The sequence below is a fragment of the Amblyomma mixtum genome, chromosome 1, assembly GCF_055824585.1.
Source record: "Amblyomma mixtum isolate Tamu chromosome 1, ASM5582458v1, whole genome shotgun sequence".
Taxonomy (NCBI): Eukaryota; Metazoa; Arthropoda; class Arachnida; order Ixodida; family Ixodidae; genus Amblyomma; species Amblyomma mixtum.
Window position 1 is genome coordinate 304114948 of NC_143012.1, and position 20827 is coordinate 304135774.

Consider the following 20827-nt stretch of genomic DNA (forward strand, 5'->3'; position numbering starts at 1 on the left):
GATCGGCCGCCAAGGAACGGCAGCGATCCCACGGCAGCGCACAATGCTACATTGCAAGGACAAAGTTTTCAATGACGCTCTACAAAGTCTCCTCGCGAACGTGCAGAAGGACTTCGAGCACGCTTTTCCAATAAAGCTCTGCGACCGTTCTAGCTAGGAGATAGGTTGATTCATTTCGCTTGGCCGCCGCGGTGGCTCAGTGGTTATGGTGCTCGGCTGCTGACCCAAAAGACGCGGGTTCGATCCCAGCCGCGGCGGCTGGAATTTCTTTGGAGGAGAAATTCTAGAGGCCCGTGTACTGTGCGATGTCAGTGCACGTTAAAGAACCCCAGGTGGTCGAAATTTCCGGAGCCCTCCACTACGGCGTCTCTCATAGCCTTAGTCGCTTTGGGGCGTTAAACCCCATAAACCAAACCAAACCATCATTTCGCTTGGTTGTGGTTAGTCACTTGAGGCACATTTTCTCGGTGAATGTAGTGGATAGGCGAGAGACACCGACGCGTCATTTGATGCACACATGTGATGTGTTTCCTTCCACGAAAATCATCACAACTACAGGATGGGCGCGGCTTAGACAGGTGCCGTTTTGTCTTCATCGTGTCCGTAGTCGATCAACGAAGCGGCAGGCTGCGACGCCTCAAGCGCAGGTGTTCCCCCGTGCCTTTTCGTCACCTTGCGAAGGCGACACACGCCAACACCGCTACTACAGCCCGTCGTTTCTACACCGATGTGAATCATTCGGTTTATTCCAGTCAACGCTCGTCTCTGTCCACGCCTCCATCTCTATGTTCTGCTCGTTTGCTCGGTCTACCTGTCGCAGCCTTGCACCTAAAAAGGTGAAAGAGCTCGAGTAACGGTGACGTTGCGTTGGCACGATACGTGAGGCGCGACCGCCAGGTGCATTTCTTCATTTCCAGAGGCAGCCGATTACGGGAAAGTGAAAATGTGGCCTTGAGCGAGATGGCGTCACGCTGCATATGTCGCGCGTTCCAGCTTGCTAACAAGCGCCGCACGCCAGACACCGGACATCACCCCCGATGTGGAGTTGCGTAAATGCGCAATCATGTATGCGTGTGATCGGGCCGAGGATTGGCCGCAATCGTCAGCAGGTGTGGGGGATTGCTCTGAGGTTATCGCCGTTGTTCGCGAAAACGCTGTCGACATTTTTCAGTAGCTATTCGTTGCTCAATTGGCGTAAGTTGCTTAAGTCGACTCGAGCTAACAGGACCCCTTGGGGCAACGCATGTTTCTTTGCGTTACCTGATTTTTTAACTATTAGAAATGTACAATACATTGGAAGACTTGAATTCTAATCTGTTTTGTGCACGGGAACAGGTGCAAGCTCTATTTTCGGGTCTTTATTCGGCTCGTTAACTGTACTACACGCAGTTAATGAGCCTTCCGGTTTTGTCATTCGCCAGCACTCTTCACGCGTGAATCAACTGCGTCTTTGGCGGCTGCTTCCGTTTTCGCCAAGATGGTCTTGCATTTTCCCAGCGGAGACGTACGCTGGCAACACTGACCTACAGTGGTGCTTGGAGTAAGTGCTTCTGGACGCCGATTAAATTTGCATGGAACTCACAGGTTATACGAGTTACGATCGTGGCGAAGGAATGCACTGCAACACACTCGTCGCGCACAACCCTTCCTGAACGTCCGTTGCGACCACACGGTGTACTGCGACACTATAGACGGGGTGATTGATACATACACGGTGACTTTCCCATGTACTGATAAAAACAGCTCACCGCAGTCTTCTGCGTCCTAATTATGAATTGAACCAAGGTTAAGGCAGACCTTAAGACAAACAAATTAAACTCAGTCGCATCACATGAAGAACCCAAACTGGGTTTCACAGGAAGGAAATGAGTGACAAAAGACAGGGCGCTGTAAATTGTATTAACCTGTCCAACTATAGCCACCTAACTTCGTGTACGCGACTATAGACGGATAGAACGAAGCGGTAGATGGACCTGATTAAGATGCGTGCAGATGAGTAATTACTCCCTTGTTAGAGATCTTGTTCACCTTGAGGGATTCCCCTGAACATTTGACCGCCCCTCAAAAGAGACCGTCCAGTCAATGGCGTCAACTGATTCTCATGACGTTATGGTTGATATCCATGGACCTGCTTGCGTGACAACATAGGGGTCAGCAGATGAAAGGGAATTAACCGCGTCGTCATTAAAATCGGCCGAAGCCATTAGCTGGAGGGCTCCTTTTAGGGGCATCTGCTGCTTCCTTCCTGAGTTGTATATGATTATAGTTTTTCCGAAGACAACATCCACTTCATAGATTCGCGAAAGTGGTGACATGTTCGATTTTTCTTTAATAACCTATGACAGCGCATTGTCTTCGCGACCACTGATGGAAGGCGATTGAGAGGCTGATCGGGCTGTATACGACAAAGACTAGGCCTAAGTGCAGAGGCTGCTAATGGCACTCATGCATGCTTTCTGCGTTGGGCTCTTCTATAGCACGAAAGAGAATGACTACAACAACTTCCTTGGACATTCCGTTTCTTTTCCTCAAGCACAGTTCAGAGAAGAGCGCAAATGCGGCCGAGTTTGCCTCGATAAACCTAGTACGCGCCTTTCGTGCCTTATTTCTTGCGTTAAGTAGCCCCTTTAGTACTGTCGACGGTGCTTCTTTCCTTGTGTGGACACACGTTTCGCTCGTCACTCGCTGGCACGAATGCAATCTCGTCCCCGCCGCTCGGTCATTTGCAGCCAGCTGAAGTGTTTTCCTCTGAGGCTGACAGCGTGCTCCTCGAGCGTGGCTGACGTCAAGATCCCGCTTTACAATTCTATGGGAGGCTTTCGACCGGCGTGTGTGAACGAGGATCTGCCGTGCGTCCACGCTAGGTTAGAGGCAATGTTGCGTCATCAAAACAACGCGAGGAATGCAACCAGCCGAGAATTGTTAAATGGCGAATGACACATCGATTTACGATGTTTTCGACAGCCGCTGTTGTCTAGAGGCAGCCCGGTAAAAGGATAGGATGGGGCCTGGAAACATAGGCGGGAGAGGATGTCGGTCTTGTTTCGTGCATGTTTTTGTTTACTTGGACTTGCACTTGCACTTGGACCCGTACTAGGCGTTAGCTATGGGTCCAAAAAGCGTTTTCGTAATTTATACATTAGAAATGTGTAATCAATTGAAATTGAACTGAATTGAACTGAATTAATATATTGCGTGGTACGCGGGGCATTCATGTAAAGAGTTGCTCCTGTTGGTAAAGAAGGAAATTGGTTCATGTCAGGCACGCTTCTTAACTTGTGAAACAGGTTCCGTAGGGTTGCTAAGGGCACTTGTCGATTGAAACAGTGTAACAGCTCTCTGAGGCGTCCCTCTGGTCGGCTTCCTGGAGAAACGTTCCTGTAGTTTATGTGCACTGGAACGCTCCGTTAGCGCATTTCCTTTTCCAACTTTCGAGCCAAAATAAGTGATGAACCATGTACTGAAGCCTGTGAGGCCGGACAATACACTGTATCGACCCTGTCATAAAAGGTACAAGTGTGCTAACTCTTCACTGCCCCAGGGTCGATAATGTACGCACACGTGGTTCTGATCCACAGCAGATGACTTAGTTCTTTGGGGGCATTGCTTGCAGCTGTTCCAGAGGCTGAGGCAAGAGCGGCCACAGGCCTTTCAAAAGATCGTGGTTCTGGAGGGCGACCTGACTCTGCCCGACTTGGGCCTCAAGCCCAAGGACCGGCAGCTGCTGGTAGCCACAGTCAACGTGGTCATCCACTCCGCCGCCACCGTTAAGTTCGATGAGCCTATTAAGTGAGTTGTGTCGATCGTCTCATCTATTAGGCCGGCCGCTGCATGACACTCCGTCGTGATGCTCTTCCTTCCTTCCTTCCTTCCTTCCTTCCTTCCTTCCTTCCTTCCTTCCTTCCTTCCTTCCTTCCTTCCTTCCTTCCTTCCTTCCTTCCTTCCTTCCTTCCTTCCTTCCTTCCTTCCTTCCTTCCTTCCTTCCTTCCTTCCTTCCTTCCTTCCTTCCTTCCTTCCTTCCTTCCTTTTTTCCCTTTTGTTTGAGAAGGCCGGACAGGCACGAACATACGATAATGGGCGATAACGCAACCACAGTAAAATAATATATTCTAGTGTGCCCTGTTGTTATAGCTGGCGATACAAGCTGAAAACTGTTATACGCCAACGGAGGCAAAAAAAAAAACGCGCGTCTGCAAAGCGTACTTGTCAAAGCCTCGCGTGTTCACAATGGGCTGCAATAAAACGTCATGCACAGAGTTGTAACTGCAGCGCATCAGCAGATTGCAAAATACCGTTCTTCGGTTTAAGTCACATGTAAGGAGATAGATGATGCAACACCAACGCCACACCTACTTATTACGGCTTCAGGCGCCTAAGAAAAATTAATTTAGAGACAACGCAAAGTAACGCGATTGTCCTTGTATCTGACGGTACACGTGGATTTACGGCTCCGTCGGTTTCCAGTGGAATTTGTCATAGCGGATGCCTGCAAAAACTTACGGTGGGATAGCTAGTTAATTCCTCGCGCTGTGTGTACCGCGCCATGTACGGCTAACGCCCATTCCGCTTTATTCACGAGTATTGGGGGTTTCCCCGTGTAAAGACAGCACTGCGGACATTTCAGCACGAAACAAAACTCGAGACAGTGTGGCTGCAAGAAAGAATTCAGTACCAAGCACCAACGGTGGCTTTAGTGATGTTTTAAAAAGCCATAACTCTTAGCCCGGGAATAGCAACAAAGCAAGTGATTTATTTTTCTGCCGACATTCTCTACTAAGCGTTTCATCGTTGTCGCTTTCAGAAATGCTGTCAGAATGAATCTAAGCGGTACGAGAAGAATAGTCGAGCTTTGCAACGAGATGGAAGACTTGAAGGCAAGTTTTTTTTTTTTTGTCTTTCAGCATACATAATTTTCCTCTTTGCTTTTCTTGTATGTTGTGTGAGTGTTCTTTGTAGCAGTTACGACAGGATCTGCAGCTGAGGCCACGTTATAGTTACAGGCATGAGCTCAACACCTTTTGCAGGTGCCAGGCCTTGATATACGACGCCTTGGCTGTTAGTTAAACTTGACCTGATAACTTGATCACGTGTGAGAATCTTAGGAAGGAGGGTCGTTTATTATCACTATCGAGCGTAGTTGTTTATACGAATTTACATTTTGCGTAGCACCGTTGATGCTTGAATTTATTTACATTTTACTTTAAAAAGAAGGCATGAAAGTTCATATTCTCGCACTTCGATAGGGTGGTGACAGTGATTAATGTTAGCGATTTCCCCAGCTAATTTCTCTTGTTCCTGTGAGATAGCATCTTCTTTGCATACGTGTGGATCACATGCAGTTCTATTGCACAAGAAACCTTCTCTAGCTGCGTGTAAACGTCTCAGCCTGCCGGTCATCCTATTGACATCTACGTGAAAGATGCATACATATGAAATTGTCTGTTCTGTCCCGTTCCTTTCGCAGGTTCTTGTTCATGTTTCAACGTGTTACTGCAATTGCGACAGAGGAGAAATCAGGGAGGAAATTTACCCTCCAATTCAGGATCCAGATCACATAATCAAAGTAGTTGAGTGAGTATACTTCTCAAACGTTCTTCTTTGTCAAACGATTTTAAAGCAGAGCCTGTTTTTTTTTACTATTACTTGTCACCCCAAAGTATCGTGGCACTCACGAATGTCTGTGGAGAAAACCATGAAATGTTTGGTTCTTTCCTCATATTGCATGCACAGACGCATGCTGGCAGTGATTTACACCAGCAGTATACAAATTAGCTTTGTTATTCGACAGAACTAACAAACAGAAAGCTTCTGGTTGCTTTTGAAATTCGTTCGGTAACAGCTAAGGAAATAGCTGAGACGCCGCTGCAACAATAAAACTAGCCCGAACAGGGCTTAGATAGGCTGGAAAAAGATGAAAGGTTGCTAGCATTGCATGAACCAGTGGTTCATTTGAAACCACTTGTAACATGACATGTCGAACAGCGGAACGCTGCATTTCTTTTCCCTGTGCCTGTACGTTCTGTGCGTTTCACCAAAGGGTTGTGACAAGAAAAGCGACGCGCAAAAAGGACTCCAAAACGTCTGAACTGCCGTGGTTACATGGGGCGCACGTAGCACATCGTAACGGCGCTGCTTTTTCGAAAGCCTTTCAAGACCTCACCGAAATGCTTTACTGTGTAACTGCAGAACCTACAGAAAATACAGCGTAAATTCGAAGCGTCAGACTTCGTATTTGTAATAAGGGAGTAACTACTCATTGACGTCCACCCGAGCGCAGCAACACGGCTACAAAGGAAAGCTATACAGGTTTCTCAGAAACTTCGTAGTTAAAGAAAAATTCGTCCTGGTCCGGGACGGCAAGCTTATGGTAGGGCCTCTCAAGATGGGGATTCCCCTAAAACATTTGGTCAGACTTCGTATTTATTTACATGAAATCACGTGATGCATAACCTATGGTCCAGCGGCACCATGACGAGTATGGAAGCTAGAACGAACATTCGTGGCTCATCGCGCTGCCACTCTGGTTTATTCAACCTGTCATCGCAGTAACAAGTCGTCTTTCTTGCGTTCTTGACTGAAGAATGATTGCAACTGTGAGTATCTATAATTTACGGCCCAGATTTTTTTATATCTAAAAACTGACACACAAACTAGCTGCAAGTTTAGCATCGAAAGCTATTGTTGCCGTTGTGCGAGTTCCGGTGGTCAGGCCACAGATGAGGTAGGATGGTTAGGTGGCTGAGAGTCTTTTCTTCACTGCGTCCTCGTATACACTCCCTCTTCCAGTTGGCTGGACACGGAGACGCTGGAGGCCTGCCAGTCCAAGCTTCTCGGCTCCATGCCCAACACGTACACATTCACCAAGGGGCTGGCCGAGACGCTCGTGCAGCGAGAGAGCCGGGGCTATCCCGTCGCCATCGTGCGGCCTTCGATCGTTGTCTGCTCCTGGAAGGAGCCCTTCCCGGTAAGACGCTGCCCGGCCCCTCTAGCTCTTCCGAAGAAGCTTTTCCTCTCAAGATGGCAGCATGCATAACTTGGTTCAACGCCTTTTCTAAATCCTGTCATCCTGCATTAGCAAATTGAACAGTGGAGATGTCACCTGTTAACTTTGCCGCCAGTTGCCAGCGGTGTTCCAGAATTAAACCAACAATACAGCTATTTACCCATCCAGCTGCCAACACACCAGCACGAGTGGAGTGTTTTCATTAACGCGCATGCTGATTAACCAGAATATATGCAAATTGTCGCGTCCCCTCGGGGCTAAGGGGTGCTGATATAGTTGCAGGTCGCCGCCGGTAGTTGATGTCATTGCCCATTAGCGGAGCTATATGATCTGCCAAGTTCGACAGCCTCCGAAAGCTGGCCGCAGGTAATGAGTGGATTTTGGGCCGATATTTGCTGTCTGTAACCATTTAAATCAACGAGTGACGTGGTATGTCGCACTTTCATGAAGGCGGCTGAATTCAAAACAAGTCTTCTGCTATTGCAACTGTTTGAGCGTTTTTGTTGCAAGTTTTCTGCTTCCTCGTAGTCTTCTCTGAGAATCATAAGCCGCTTGATTTATCCAGATTCGCTCCAGTTCAATGTACGGAGTTTAACACCAACTTGGAATATTTTCAGGGCTGGGTAGACAACTTCAACGGACCCACGGGCCTGATTGTTGCCGTAAGTGCACATTGCGTTGCTCCTTTCAGCTTCTTCGCATAAAAGGCACACAGAGCTGTGCACGTAAGCATCCAGCTGAAGCCTATTTTTAGCATCGAGTGCAGTCGTCCTTGCGCTCGAAAATCACTTTCCCTGGCCCCACCATCTATGTGCTCCTCGCGCGCATATCACAGGTGGCCACGGGAGTGTTGAAGAGTGTGTACACAGACCCCGACATGGAAACAGACTTCGTCCCCGTCGACGTTGTCGTCAACTGCATCCTGGCGTCGGCATGGAACGTCGCCATTACCAGGTCAGGTGGCATTCTCGTCTCGATCTTCTTGCCTTTGTCACGGTGACCGGTCGCTTTAAACACGGTGACTCACGGAGACTTTTTTTTTTCAGTCGCTGGTAAACAGGGATTAACAAGGCAGGATGGTCTCAATCTGCGCTAGTTGGTGCATAGCGCAAATATAAGTCAGTGAGGTACAACACACATGGAGGAGCCGCCACGGTGGCTCAGGAGTTTTGGTGCTCAGCTGCTGACCTGAAAGACGCGGGTTCGATCCAGGCAGTGGCGGTCGCATTACGATGGAGGCGGAATACTAGATGCCTGTGTACTGTGCGATGTCGGTAGACGCTAAAGAACCCCGGTTGGTCGAATTTTCGGGAGTCCTGCACTGCGGCGTCCCTCATCGCCTATGTCTCTTTCTGACGTTAAACCCCCATAAACCCATAAACCAAACGCTTTTAGGCCACTCCTTCGTAGTGCTGTCAAGCAGAACTAGTTAAACGATCGAAAACGCTGTGGTTAGTCGAGCGCCAAGTCCCGTTGTAGCAAGAGCAGCTGCCGACTATTCTGTGTCCCCCATAGGTGAGGTTGAGTACACCAAGAACAAGGTTCTTTGCCGAGCATCCGGTTATTGTTCCGTTGTGAATGGACATCCGAGTTCTGTTAGACGCTGCAGAGCAGCTTTGAGCAGTTACGGAGTAATAGAAATGGAACGGTGCAGAAAGGAACGGCACAGATATCCGCGCTGATCAGGTGGTCCTACGATCGTCCGTCTGTAGTCTGTCATGGATGACCCCGGAGACGAGAGCGCTGATCCTCTCGTTCCCTGAATCTCTGCGCAGGCCATCCGACGTGCGGGTGATCCAGTGCGCGTGCAGTGGGCGTTCGCCTCAGCTCCGCTGGCGGGACATGAAGACCATCCAGGAGTCCCTGATGACCCAGCTGAACTTCAAAAGCGCCATCCGCTACCCGTCCGTCAACCTACGGCGAAATATGCTCGTCCACAGGACTTCCATGTTCCTCCAGCACTACGTGCCGGCCCGCATCGGAGACACCGTCCTCGCCTGCGTCGGGAAGAAGCAGTGGTACGCTGGCTCTACACAGGGACACGCCCATATGGGAGGGAAAAGGGAGTAAACTGCTTTGTAACTCCCTTTCATAAAAGGGACTGCACTAGAGGACACGTTACTCCCTTTTTAAACCTTTCTATTTGGTGTACGCGCCGTCTCGTGTCACGAATGCTAAAACACCCTGCATCTGCTGCTGGTCTCCCAAGCGAAGAATGCTCCGCTCTTGCATGGGCTGTGTCTGTAGCCTCCAGGAGTAAACGCGGCGAGCGATCAGAGCGACTTGGCATAGCTGCACTTCGTGAATAATGCATAGAATTGTTGCGCATTGTCCTCTTCCGCTATTACCGTATTTTCCGGTGTATAAGACGCACCCTTGTATAAGACGCACCTGCCATATCTGCAGGCTGTCATTGAAAAAGTTAGTATATAAGACGCACCCGTGTATAAGACGCACCCCAATTTACTCAGTTAGGCTAGTGAGGCTTAATTAAACATGCTTGTGTGACCATCGTGAAATGCACCGCACCTGTGAGTTAAGCAACGCTAAGTGATCGATAAGGCAACACTCATGTCATACCCGCCCACGTTTGAGCAAAAAAAAAAAGCGAAAGAACTCTCCTTATTTCCATAAGAGCATTTTACTTAAAACCTTCGAAGTCTTCATCTTCGGACGCGCTATTAAAAAGTTTGCCCGTTTTTGAAGGCAATGCAGCTGAAACATTCTCTTTGCACAACGCACGTACTGCGTACACAGCAAACAAAGTTGCAAAGGGAGACTAAACAAAAATTCCGGCTTGTCTTGGCTTGTCCTGACAACGGCGAAAAGCGCGATTGTCGCCATCTTTTGACGTTTCACATTACTTTTGCTTGGGGCCTCCGAAATGGCCGCGAGTTTATGATCCCCGAAGTCATCATCCCCGACGTTTCATGATACAGTTCACCTAAATAAGTTGCGCATGGCGGTCTCCGTATCATAGCCGTGTTACAACCGCGTTATTGGTAGCGATATTTTTCCGGTGAAAAAAGCTTGAACGTGAACCTGAGTAATTTCTGAACTCGCAAAAAAAAAAAAAGCCGAAAATTTCGCATATAAGACGCACCCTTGTATAGGACGCAGAAGCAACATTTTTGAAAAAAAGCCGCGTCTTATACACCGGAAAATACGGTAATAGAACATGATTTCCTTTTCGTAGCAATGGCGCAATTTATCAGCTCTTGCCAGAGAAAGCAAAGTGTTTACACGTAGTGAAGAAACCAGGTGATATTTTTATCACTTTGAGTATCTTTCGATGAAATTAATGAGGTGTTGGCGATGATTTCACAACATTCTGAAACTTAATGCGTTTAGCTGGCAGAGAAGTTGTGAACGGTGTTTAGCGATACCGACTACTACGAGATATAAGCTTCAATTACATAGCGCGGGCGTAATGTAACTTGGACGCAAGCTGGTTCTGTCTCTTTTCAGTCGTATTGAGCGCCGGCAGTGATAATTTGCTATGCGGAGTTATTTAGTCAAAAAACCAAACCTATTTAGTATTTTTGATGTTCGGGTTCCTGCTCAAGTAAACTAATGAAGTCTCTAAGCTTCTACCTCGCGTTTTTGGCGACAACTACAAGAATTTGCACCTCATGTCACCTTTGGCTTAATTCTGGTGTTTATTTTTTTCTCTTCTGAAGGTTAGTGAAGACATACTACAAGCTGGAGCTCCTCTTGGAGGCTCTTGCCTACTTCACAACACATCAGTGGAAGTTTGAGACAAACAACATGATGTCCATATACAACCACCTCTCCGAGGAGGAAAAGAAGGTGTGTACTGCTTGACCTTGTTGATGCATTTATCGCGATCATATTGCGAACGGTGACGTACTGCACAGACAAGTTTTCGGTTTTCATGTTTTGAATTATCAGTTCATGGCGAGAATTCATAATTACACAGAGTGCTACTACATCGTCCAAGAGTTCGTTACATTCATGCATTTCGCATAAAGTATGCCCCCTTTAAAAAAATTTCTGTAGAAATATTCTATAGGCATACAAATCCTATACACACTATATAGACAATTGATAGATTTATGGCCATACACTAGTAGTAGACTTTTTTTCAATACAGAATCTATAGACTATGATTAGGCAAAAGGAAATATTCATACTAAGCTAGCAGAGTTTATAAAAAGTCTTTAGAGTGTCTATAGACTGTTTTTATAAAGGTTCAGCTCCAAGTCGTTCAGCCCCCCCCCCCACACACACACACTTCTAGTGTGCATGGGCGTGACATCAGTCGCCTACAAATTTCAGAACAAGCCACAAAAGGCCGATCTGTGTGGGCGTTTATTATTCCAACGATTGTAATTCCAATTAGACAGCTTCCGTGCGTCCTGTACAGTCACGCGGGGCGACACTTTAGTTGTCTCACAGCGCGCTGCTCTTAGCTTGAGTATTGGCGAGAGTGACTAGTTTAAGCTAATGCACAGAGCGATGTTTTTTTTTCACTTTTTTCTGCTCTTAGCTTCTCCCCCAATAAAAAAAAAAAAACAAAGACGTACTTGCCTGCTGCGCTTGGTAAAGTCAAAGCTGCAGCCCGCACTCGGCCGCGGGGCACTCGACCTTCTGCAGCTGATGTTCACCGATAGTCGGCAATGAATATGCGAATGCGTGTTCGTTATCTTCAGACGCATCGAATGTGTTTAACTGTGTGCCTACTTGCTACACCAAAACGACCTCCTATATGGCGTACATGAAATAACGAACCAATGCTCGACTCGCCCGCTCGAAACTCCTCGATTTTTCTCAAGGGCGTACCGTTTGCTACTCCCACCACTGGAGCTCCGTCGTGAAGTGAAAGGAAAAGGGAGAGGTATGGTTCTTAACAGCCCAGCGTTGCTGCTAACTCAAGTGGACGTGAATGGTATACTAATGAAGCCTAATCCTCCAGTCCTGCGTTGTGTGTTTTGTCTTCGTCTTTTAGCGCCAGTACGCTCTTTGCGTAAACATGTCATCCTAATCCTCAACTCGGCCGCTCGCATGTCGACAAAGTGTTGCGGCGTTATTTCTAGACACTGCTGACAATAATATTCTTTTCGTACGACTGACTAACATGGTGGCATGGAATGCGCGTCACATTGCAGCGAGCGCCGATTTGCGTAAGTTCACAATAAGAAGGAAACACGTCGGCGGCCGTTAATGGTCAGAGCGTGTCATCGCCTACGTTTTGGCGTGCATACTATCCGGTTTTCAGCATGATGATCCGTAGATGAGCCTTTGCGCAACGAATCAAAGCGTAGCCCCCCCACCCCCGTTAGTCTTTATGGCGAGGGCAGACTCTGAACACTCATGTGTAAAAGCTCCGTGCTGAGTCACTCGTTAGAGCATGGGCAGCCCTCCATGGTCACGTGAGGAATACGGCCCAAAACCGGCATGGCGAAATGCTAACAAGGAAGTATGGAATGCTGTTGAGTGCCTCCCATTAAGCAAGCGGTGCCGGCAAACATCTCTTCTTGACCGTGCGATAAACATAGATAAAACAAAGTATATCAGGCTACCCTTCCAACATTTGCACTGAACTAGTGATCGTAAGTATGTCAGTTTTCTTCCCGTTGGTACACATTTAAATGCTCTTTTTTTTCCTTCCGCTAATCAGCCACGGAACCGTCTGCCGGAGAGAGTTGCGAACGTTCACTCGGTTTGCTTATTTGAAACTAAAATTAGTGCTAGTTCACTTTAGTATGAGTAAGCCTACCTGTGATTTTCTGTTCCCTCACAACTTTGCTTTATGTCTTAGTTATTTTGTTGTTCACAGTCGAATCGCTCACGTGTGCACTGTTCACTGTTGCTTTCCTTGTCACTGCAGTTTTCAGCTTTTGCTTCATTCACATAGAATTATCTGCTTTGCACTGTCTTCATTTGGGCTGTTTGTTCTGCTTGCTTTTCGTGTTTTTATTTTTGTGCTCTGAAATATTTATTAAGAAACGTTATATTTTTTGCTGTTCTTTGATCCTTGCATTTTTTGCCTTGACTGACTCCTTTATGAGCCTGTAAAGGCTTGCAGTATCTATAAAATAAATAAGTAAACTGGGTGAATGGGAGTACGCATAGTCGAATGCGATTTTGAAGATGATCGCGGTCGAAATTTTGGCCGAACAGCACCAAAAATTTTCTCTTGGCGTGACGGTCGCTTAGTTTGCTGTAAAAATGAAGGTGCAGTTTGAAGGAACCCGTCAGCTAGATAAGCTTACAATGGTAGACGTGCGGGGTAGTTGGCGGTTCATGCTTCTTAGAACAGCGCAGAAGACAGAAGTGAAGACACTTCTGGTAAAGACATCACAGCTGCTGATGCTACTGCATTCCCAACATATAACAGAATTAAGTGTCCCAATGAATTTTTTTGGTCTTGAGTTTTAGCGTCATGCATATACGCGGACACGAGGGCAAACATAGTGCCTTAGTGACAATGACCTCGACAAAAATCTTCACTTCTCAGTTACCTTTCTCTGGTGCGTGAAGCTGGGACACATACAAGAGTTCAATATGAACCACACAAATTTCGAAGCCTCGAAAAACGCAACATTTTCGAAATTTGACTTCATTTTAAACCCAAACATTTATTTGGCATCGGTTGTTTGGTGCGCTGACGACGTCTGCTCTTCACGCTTCAACGTCGCATTTTATTTACTATCCTCAAATCGACATATTTACATCTGACTGGGACCGCTCGGACGCCGGAGCCTGGGAAAAACGGGGTCGTGGCGAGGCAGACGGTGTATGATGGCGCTCTCGCTAGGATGCTCTCTCTCCTGGTGTGTCAGCTGTTGCAAGTGTGCTAGTCACGTGATGTGCTGTTCATTACTCTACTCGTTCTACTCGGTGCTCTACGCAATCTACTCATTACGAGTACCGGTGAAGCTTCCTTGCAATGTTCGGCATAGTTCATGGATGCTTTACGAGATACCTTTTAAGTTCTCGTACGCGATGATAGGTACTAATCGAGGCGTTCGCGATAAGCGGGCAGCAAACGAATGAGCTTTAATGGAAGCTGAGTCGAAGATTTCATGGGATTACGTCTCAGGCCCGTTTCACATGCATGCGATTTTCGCCTGCGACGCTGCGAAATCTGTCGGCCTGCGACTGGGGAGGGCCGTCGGTCTAGCCGCAGACTGCTTGCGCTCGAGTTCTTTCCGGTTGATATTCAGTCGGAACTTCGGTGTGCTCGCTCTGCGACTGACCATTGGGAAGCGCCGAGACTGCGCGCGACGTGGGGTCACGTGGAAGCTGTTGTTGTGGCGGGAGCAGAACTGTTTATTCTAATCAAAGCATGTGAAATATTGCCTTCCATCTAAAAACACGCTGGTCATAACATCATCAACGCATTCCGTGCGGCTTTTCTGTAGCGTTCAATCATGGTTTGCCTATGCGAACATCAAGCAACCTCGCGCGTCCCTCCTACCGAATTCGTTGGGTACGCGTTGCCGTGTGAAGCCACTTACCGAAAATCGCACTGCGGCGTCACCGACTAAACCGAATATTTTCGTTCTAGTCGCAGCATGTGAAACGGGCCTAAAGCGGAGCTACCAAGCAAGTGCGGCTTCACAAAGGTTTTATTATAGTTAAAAAATTCAAACGGCTCCCAGTTTCTCATGTTGCACTTGCTGCTGGGCTAGTTGGTTTTGGTTCATATTTGAATAGGTTTTAGGCGCAAAAAACAGACGAGACACATATGAAGGTAACAGGACAGGCGCTTCGTCCTGTTACCTTCCTATGTGTCTCGTCTGTTTTTTGCGCCTAAAACCTATTCTCATGTTGCAGCGGCAACTCATCGGTCATTGCACTTTCGTCCTGATCTGCGCGTTGGCCGGTATGGGGAGGAAAACCGAACATGCTAAGTATGATTTGGAATGTGAAGCAATATGGCTTCTGTAGCGCGCTGTTTTATGCTTTCGGGTATGCGCCGAAACAAATGAACGATAAAAGCACACGCCCTCGCGGGTGTACCAGGTTTGCAGGACTTAGAATAGTGTGTGGAGCATACACCGTGGTTGCTTTGGAGGCTACTATGTCCTTTCACCCCCGATTCACTCTTCTCTGTGCAGATCTTCAACTTCGACGTGAGCACGTTAGAGTGGAGGCCGTTCTTCTACCACTACGCTATCGGTGCTAGGGACATCCTCCTCAAGGAGGACCATTCCAAGGTCAAAAGTCGGAACTTCCAGAGGTGAGATGAAATGCCTTGAACCTCCGGTCACGAGAAGAAAGGACACCGTTATCCAGCCTGTTTATTCGCACACGTAACGGGTGTCGGCTTGACCGTATTTCGTACTGGGCATGTATTCCAGAAAAAAAAAAAAGAAAATTATGAACCTTCTTGGCGTGCAAAGTGCCAGGGAGAACGCTGGCCGTTAGGGGTGGAATTCTGGGGTAACTCTAGGAGGACGGTTGGGGGGATCTATTCGCACAATGCATTCATTATACTTTTTGTGCCAAAAAAATATTGGTGGTCCGTGCAAGTTATAACGGCCCGCCCTTCTTTAAACCCTCCCCGGCGGCATCTAGCAATTGCCGCTAACGGTAATTTATTCCATCCTATCTCTTATTTTCGCTTAGCCTGTTGCCTTATCGAGAGCGTAATTCGCATTCAGACCGAGAAATACGGCACATTTCATCACACTTGCGTGTGCGTTCGATTTCGTGTTGCAATCCATTTAATGGTGCATTATTCAAGAAGTGAATGACCCGCTGTGCGTGCATACATACGTGTGTTCGATTTCGTGTTGCAATCCATGTAATGGGGCATTATTCAAGAAGTGAATGACCCGCTGTGCGTGCATACATACGTGCGTGCTTGCGCGCACGTTTTGGACTTTGAGACCGCCATAGCATTAACTCGTCTTCGTTTGGCGGCTGTCCAAGGCCAAGAATACAAGCCGCATGGCGCTACCTGTAGGGGCAGGAAGGTATGAGGTATGAGGAAAATGTCCGTTTTCCTGCTGGTGGTGCAGCCGACTGAAACCAGATGTCAGCAGCTGCTCACTCATCTGTTCACTTTGTATGCTTCAAGCAATTTATCACTACCAGCTGTCTGAATGACATGCTGTACACAATGTCAGGACAGACTTCCATTCAAAATGCATGCGGACGCCGCGCTGCTGGAAACCTGAACGTTAAGCTTCCAGTGTCTGCTGCAGTGCGATCGCAGGCTTATCCCTGTGCATTCCAAATGGCTCTATGGTAAAGGTGGCGCGTTCCAAGTTATACTGAGTGCGAGTGTAGATTTCCTTCAGCCTCGGACATGACAGCCAAGGCGTTATGCTTATCTCGAGGATTAACACCTTTCCGCAGCGTCGGGCATTGCGAGACTTCTGACTTACTGGTCGCATACATCTATTTTTTATTGCAGTAGCGCAGACACACGCAGTCAGTTTCATTAAAGATGACCACTTTTATCTAAACGCGAGCCTTGCCTGCAGAACGAGCGTGTGGCAATTGGAATGGCTCGTTTCGTTTCACCTAGCCGATTCTTTAGATAAAACGTTTTTGTATGCTGTGGCTGGTGACGACGACCAAGCAGTTATTGATAGCTTCTCGCAAGGAGAACAAAAACATAGGAGCGCTGGCGTATAGACCGAGCTTGGTGCTAAATGCACGAGTGCCGAACGGGGAACCTTGACTGCCCTGGGCGGAGCTAGTTATATCACTGTCACACGGACATTTCGAAGGACCTCGAACCGATAGTCTATCGCCTCAAAGGCTACTGAGCGCTCCTACACGGCCGCTTCCGATGGCCATCGAGTTAATATTCTATTAATCAACGGAGCAGCGCGAACTCTGTCGAATGTGGAGGGCCTTCGAGTGTTGCCCGAGGTTGTCCGTGGCCGCAGTGGCAAAGGACAGGGTTAATTGGAGAAGCATGGGGGAGGAATTTGTCTTGCCGTGGAAATAATCAGGCTGTTGATTATGATGATCGCAGAAAACAAACGCCAGCGATATCAATGTTGCCAGAGCATTTTTAAACTGCAATAGCAAATCGGACAAAAGGCAGTGTCTTTCAAGTCAAAGCAACTCCTATGACTGCAAAAAAGTGTATTTAAACATTTAGTTAAGATTTATAAAAAATATATTTGAGCAAAGCCGAAAGTAGCGATTGTGGCGCCGCACAAGCTTGCCGCAAGACTCGAGAACCATTTCAATGGCCATTGAAATTTGCCGCGTAGCCGCGGTACAACTTCCTCGAGTTCGACAGCGGTTGAGAATCTCGCAGGCCTTAGACGCAATGTCCATTGAAACAGGCCGCGTGACCGAGCTTCGCCCACAGCTTTGGGCAGCTCAGGAAGTGTCTCTTCAACGCTCCACGCGCTGTCCTCGCGTCGCAGGCTGTACGTCGTGAAGCAGGCGACAAATGTGCTGTTCGCCGTTGCTGCCTGGAAGCTTTTGGACATGGGGCCCACCCTGTGGCGATTGTGGGAGTACATGGCGGACACTGTTGCGTCGACGTTCGCGGGCTGACGGTTTGGCCGCCGCCTGGCCCGCTCCGAGCCCAGCGCCCGAGCCCCGACGGAGACCGGACGCCTCAGCAGCAGCAGCAGCAGTGACGACGACGACAGCCCCGGGCCGCGTACATCCACTAGGCTGCCTCCGTACCTTATTCGGCATCGCGAGTGAACACGCCACCCCGAGGACCGACCATCACATCATTCCCTCCCCCTTCACACCCTTGCTCCCCTGCTGTGCTTTCATGTCATCTTGTTGATACATGTACGCATGTGGACAGTGAATAGTATTTGCTAGCTTCTGTACCATGTTTCCTTACCCTCAGACTCTTCCTCCTTTTTTTTTTTTGTATACACTTACACGTAATGCATCGGCACGGAAATCGGAAAAATTAGAGGAGCAGCAGATTTGATCCCGAAACGCAACGACGTAGAGAGAGAGAGAAAAAAAAGAAGGCAGGGCCCGTAGCGACTGTCTGAAAAGGCGAGAATGAAGGTTGCGAGAATCCCAGATTGCGCCCAAGACTCTGGGGGAATTCATCTTTCAGCGTAGGGCTGGCTTTATAGACTGGGAGTGGAGTGGTGAGCAGGAGCCTAATGAAGCTTAAAAGTGTTGTTCTGTCTGCCTGCTTTCTCTGGCAGAGAGTCGAGAATGGGTTCCAGACAAAATAATGAAGACAAAATAAAAATTCTTAGGGTGATCCTCCTGCTCCCTCCCCAACGAAATTGCAGCTGGCAAGGCGATAGCGAACTGTCGGCGTCAAGCGTCGATCAGTGGACTTTTCGTTCGCTTTTGAAATAGGCCGTTCATGTTGTGATTGGCAACGAGTGAGATTCGCTGTTAAATTGAAATCTCAGAGCTTCACCTTGCGACTTCTACGTTCTGTCCCTATGTGATACGGTCTGAGCAGCCAAGGTTCTTAGTCTCAGTGAGGATTGCTGATGGTTTTCTTCGGAACACTTGCAAGATGGGCTTGTCCATTTTCCTTTCCTATTTTTAACATTTTATTTATGGAGTGCTCTTCGGCGAACCACCTGTACCGCTGCATTACCGAGAGCTCATAGCCACAGTAAATTCCTAGCTTAAGAATTCTGTGTAGTGCTCGTGGGAACACCTATATCTTCCTGGCAGGCAAAAATTCACAGCAGTTAGTAGGAGTGGTGGTAACCACACCGACTGAGTGCACTCTCTTAATAGTCGAGCCGATCTTTATTCGCAGTCTGTTCTGTTGGGGCAGCCACCGAAGCGCTTTAAACTCGTGAAAGCACTGACGCATTCTCCTCAGTGCAGCGCCCAACTTTTAATTTTGTGCCTTTGTCAAAATTACTTTCGCCACAGACTTTTAGAAAGTGCCCGGCTTGTGGCTGCCGTCTGAATAAACAGTGAGCCGAGGGCTGTTGTGTATTCTTGCCTTCTGTAACTTTTTGTCGACTGTCTTCCACTGCTGCTCATCGCAGAAGTCATCTTGTGCATGCACACGACTTTTACAGTGCCATATTGGTAACTGTAGCGTACAGTTAATAACTTGTGGCGGTGATTACTTCGTTGACGTCACGTGTCATTTTTCTCAGCGCTTTTATTTGTTTGCTAACTCGGAGCCCTAACCTTGTTTATTCCTTTCGAGCGTTCGTTTTCGTCTTGAAGCTGCAAACATATAACCGACTGTTTTCTAGCACAGCCAAAAGACAGTGTACAAAGCGAGAGTATGTGTGTGCGTGTGTACGCGTCGTGCCGATCGCATGAGTGTCTGCTTCCTTTCGTCGCAAAGTGTTTTTTATTCCCAGGAGTGGTTTTGTACTTAACTCGTTGTTCTCTGAAGAAGGACTGGAACAACTCAGTAGAGAATGGCCTCGACGAAACCCAGGGCCGTGGTTGCTCTCGCGCAGTGATTATCCTTCTTGACAAATGCGCCAGCTGCAACCACTGCTGAGTGACCGTTGACAATAAAGATACTCTCGACGCTACACGTCTACTTTTTCCAGAAAAAAGTTTGTGAACTATGTTCCTTCGCGGGGCGCCCAGTGTCTTGCCCCGTGTTTTTCTATGTACCACATTGGTAAGCCTCTCTGGAATTAAATGGCTTGTCAGGGTATATGGGGAATGGGAGAGGTCTCTGACGCTGAGGAATGCACAGGGGAATTCTCTCACGAATACGCCTATACAGGAGAAAAAGAGAGGAAGCTGTCCTCTAGCGCACGCCGTTTTGTAGAAAGTGTGGTATGGGAGAGCTTACGCCCTTTTTTACTCATTTCTGTAGTGACCTGAAATCGCGGCCTCTGTATGTCATGTGCAATGAATCCAATGATTGCAAACTGAGCTGCTGCGGGACGTTATACCGCCGGAATATGCGACCTCATGGCGCTGGGCTCTTGCCTGTGGTTCCCCAGCATAACTCCGTAATTAAGACTCCGACGGCTGGTCATTTTGGTGTTGCGCGCACGTACGCCCGCGTTCGCCGGCGTTTTACTGACCTGGCCTTCACCTCTACGTTCAATGCTAAGTGGTCGCTAACACTTGCGGCCGATTGCCCTCGCCACCGAGCCGTGTTCTCGTGTTGGCCTTGACTTGCTTGAGACTTCTCCGGTGTCCATCTCTGGTAACAAATAGATCCCCGTCGCCATCGATTATACCACGCGATCACGCACACCCTGCCGACCAGCTTCGCTGGTGACGCTGATGACTTCCTTCTGTACGACGTTCTCCTGCACCATGGCATCCGCCGTCAACCGCACACCGACCGTGGCCGTTGCTTCCTCTTTCGAGTAGTTGACGTAATTCTTCGTGCGTGCTTTATTCGTCACAAATTCACCACCGTTTATCACCCCCAGACCAACGGCCTTACGAAACAGCTCAACCACAGGCTCACAGACATGCTATTGCTATGTATGTTTCCGAAGGTCACCGGGACTGGGATGTTAGGCTACCATTTGTGCCTTTCGCCTATAATTCTGCTCGCCTCCGCCGCAGTGGCTCAGATGTTATGGTGCCCGGCTGATGACTCGAAAGACGCGGGTTTGATCCCAGCCGCACACCTTGCCAGAGGCGAAATGCTACAGGCCCGTGTACTTTGCTATGTCAATGCACTTTAAAGAACGCCAGGTGGTCGAAATTTCCGAAGCCCTCCACTACGGCGTCCTTCATAGCCTGAGTCGCATTGGGTCGCTAAGCCCCCATAAAACCATAAAACTAAAGCTAATTCTAGTCATGATACCACTGGGTAGTCGCCCTTTACTGCCCTTCGACACCTTACTGCCCGCCACCGACTCGATCACTACTTATGGTCATGATGTCATAGCCCGAGCCCACGCCGCTCGCCGTCACTGTAGACTGCCTCCCAAGGCT

The 20827-nt window shown here is 48.2% G+C and overlaps 2 protein-coding genes across 4 annotated transcripts in view; one reads left to right on the forward strand and one right to left on the reverse strand.

Moving 5' to 3' along the window:
- The window catches only part of LOC149372258 (putative fatty acyl-CoA reductase CG5065), an 87307-nt gene extending 67858 nt beyond the window's left edge, over nt 1-19449 (forward strand). For both annotated transcript variants that reach the window (XM_089566670.1, XM_089566669.1), the window contains exons 3-12: nt 3614-3789; nt 4802-4874; nt 5465-5571; nt 6787-6964; nt 7621-7665; nt 7839-7957; nt 8779-9021; nt 10684-10813; nt 15091-15212; nt 17368-19449. In XM_089566670.1, coding sequence (XP_089422796.1) covers nt 3614-3789; nt 4802-4874; nt 5465-5571; nt 6787-6964; nt 7621-7665; nt 7839-7957; nt 8779-9021; nt 10684-10813; nt 15091-15212; nt 17368-17500 — 1326 coding nt within the window. In that variant the 3' untranslated portion in view covers nt 17501-19449. The remainder of the gene's footprint in view (nt 1-3613; nt 3790-4801; nt 4875-5464; nt 5572-6786; nt 6965-7620; nt 7666-7838; nt 7958-8778; nt 9022-10683; nt 10814-15090; nt 15213-17367) is intronic.
- The window catches only part of LOC149372257 (diuretic hormone class 2-like), a 221422-nt gene that overhangs the window by 127075 nt on the left and 73520 nt on the right, over nt 1-20827 (reverse strand). The window lies entirely within an intron of this gene.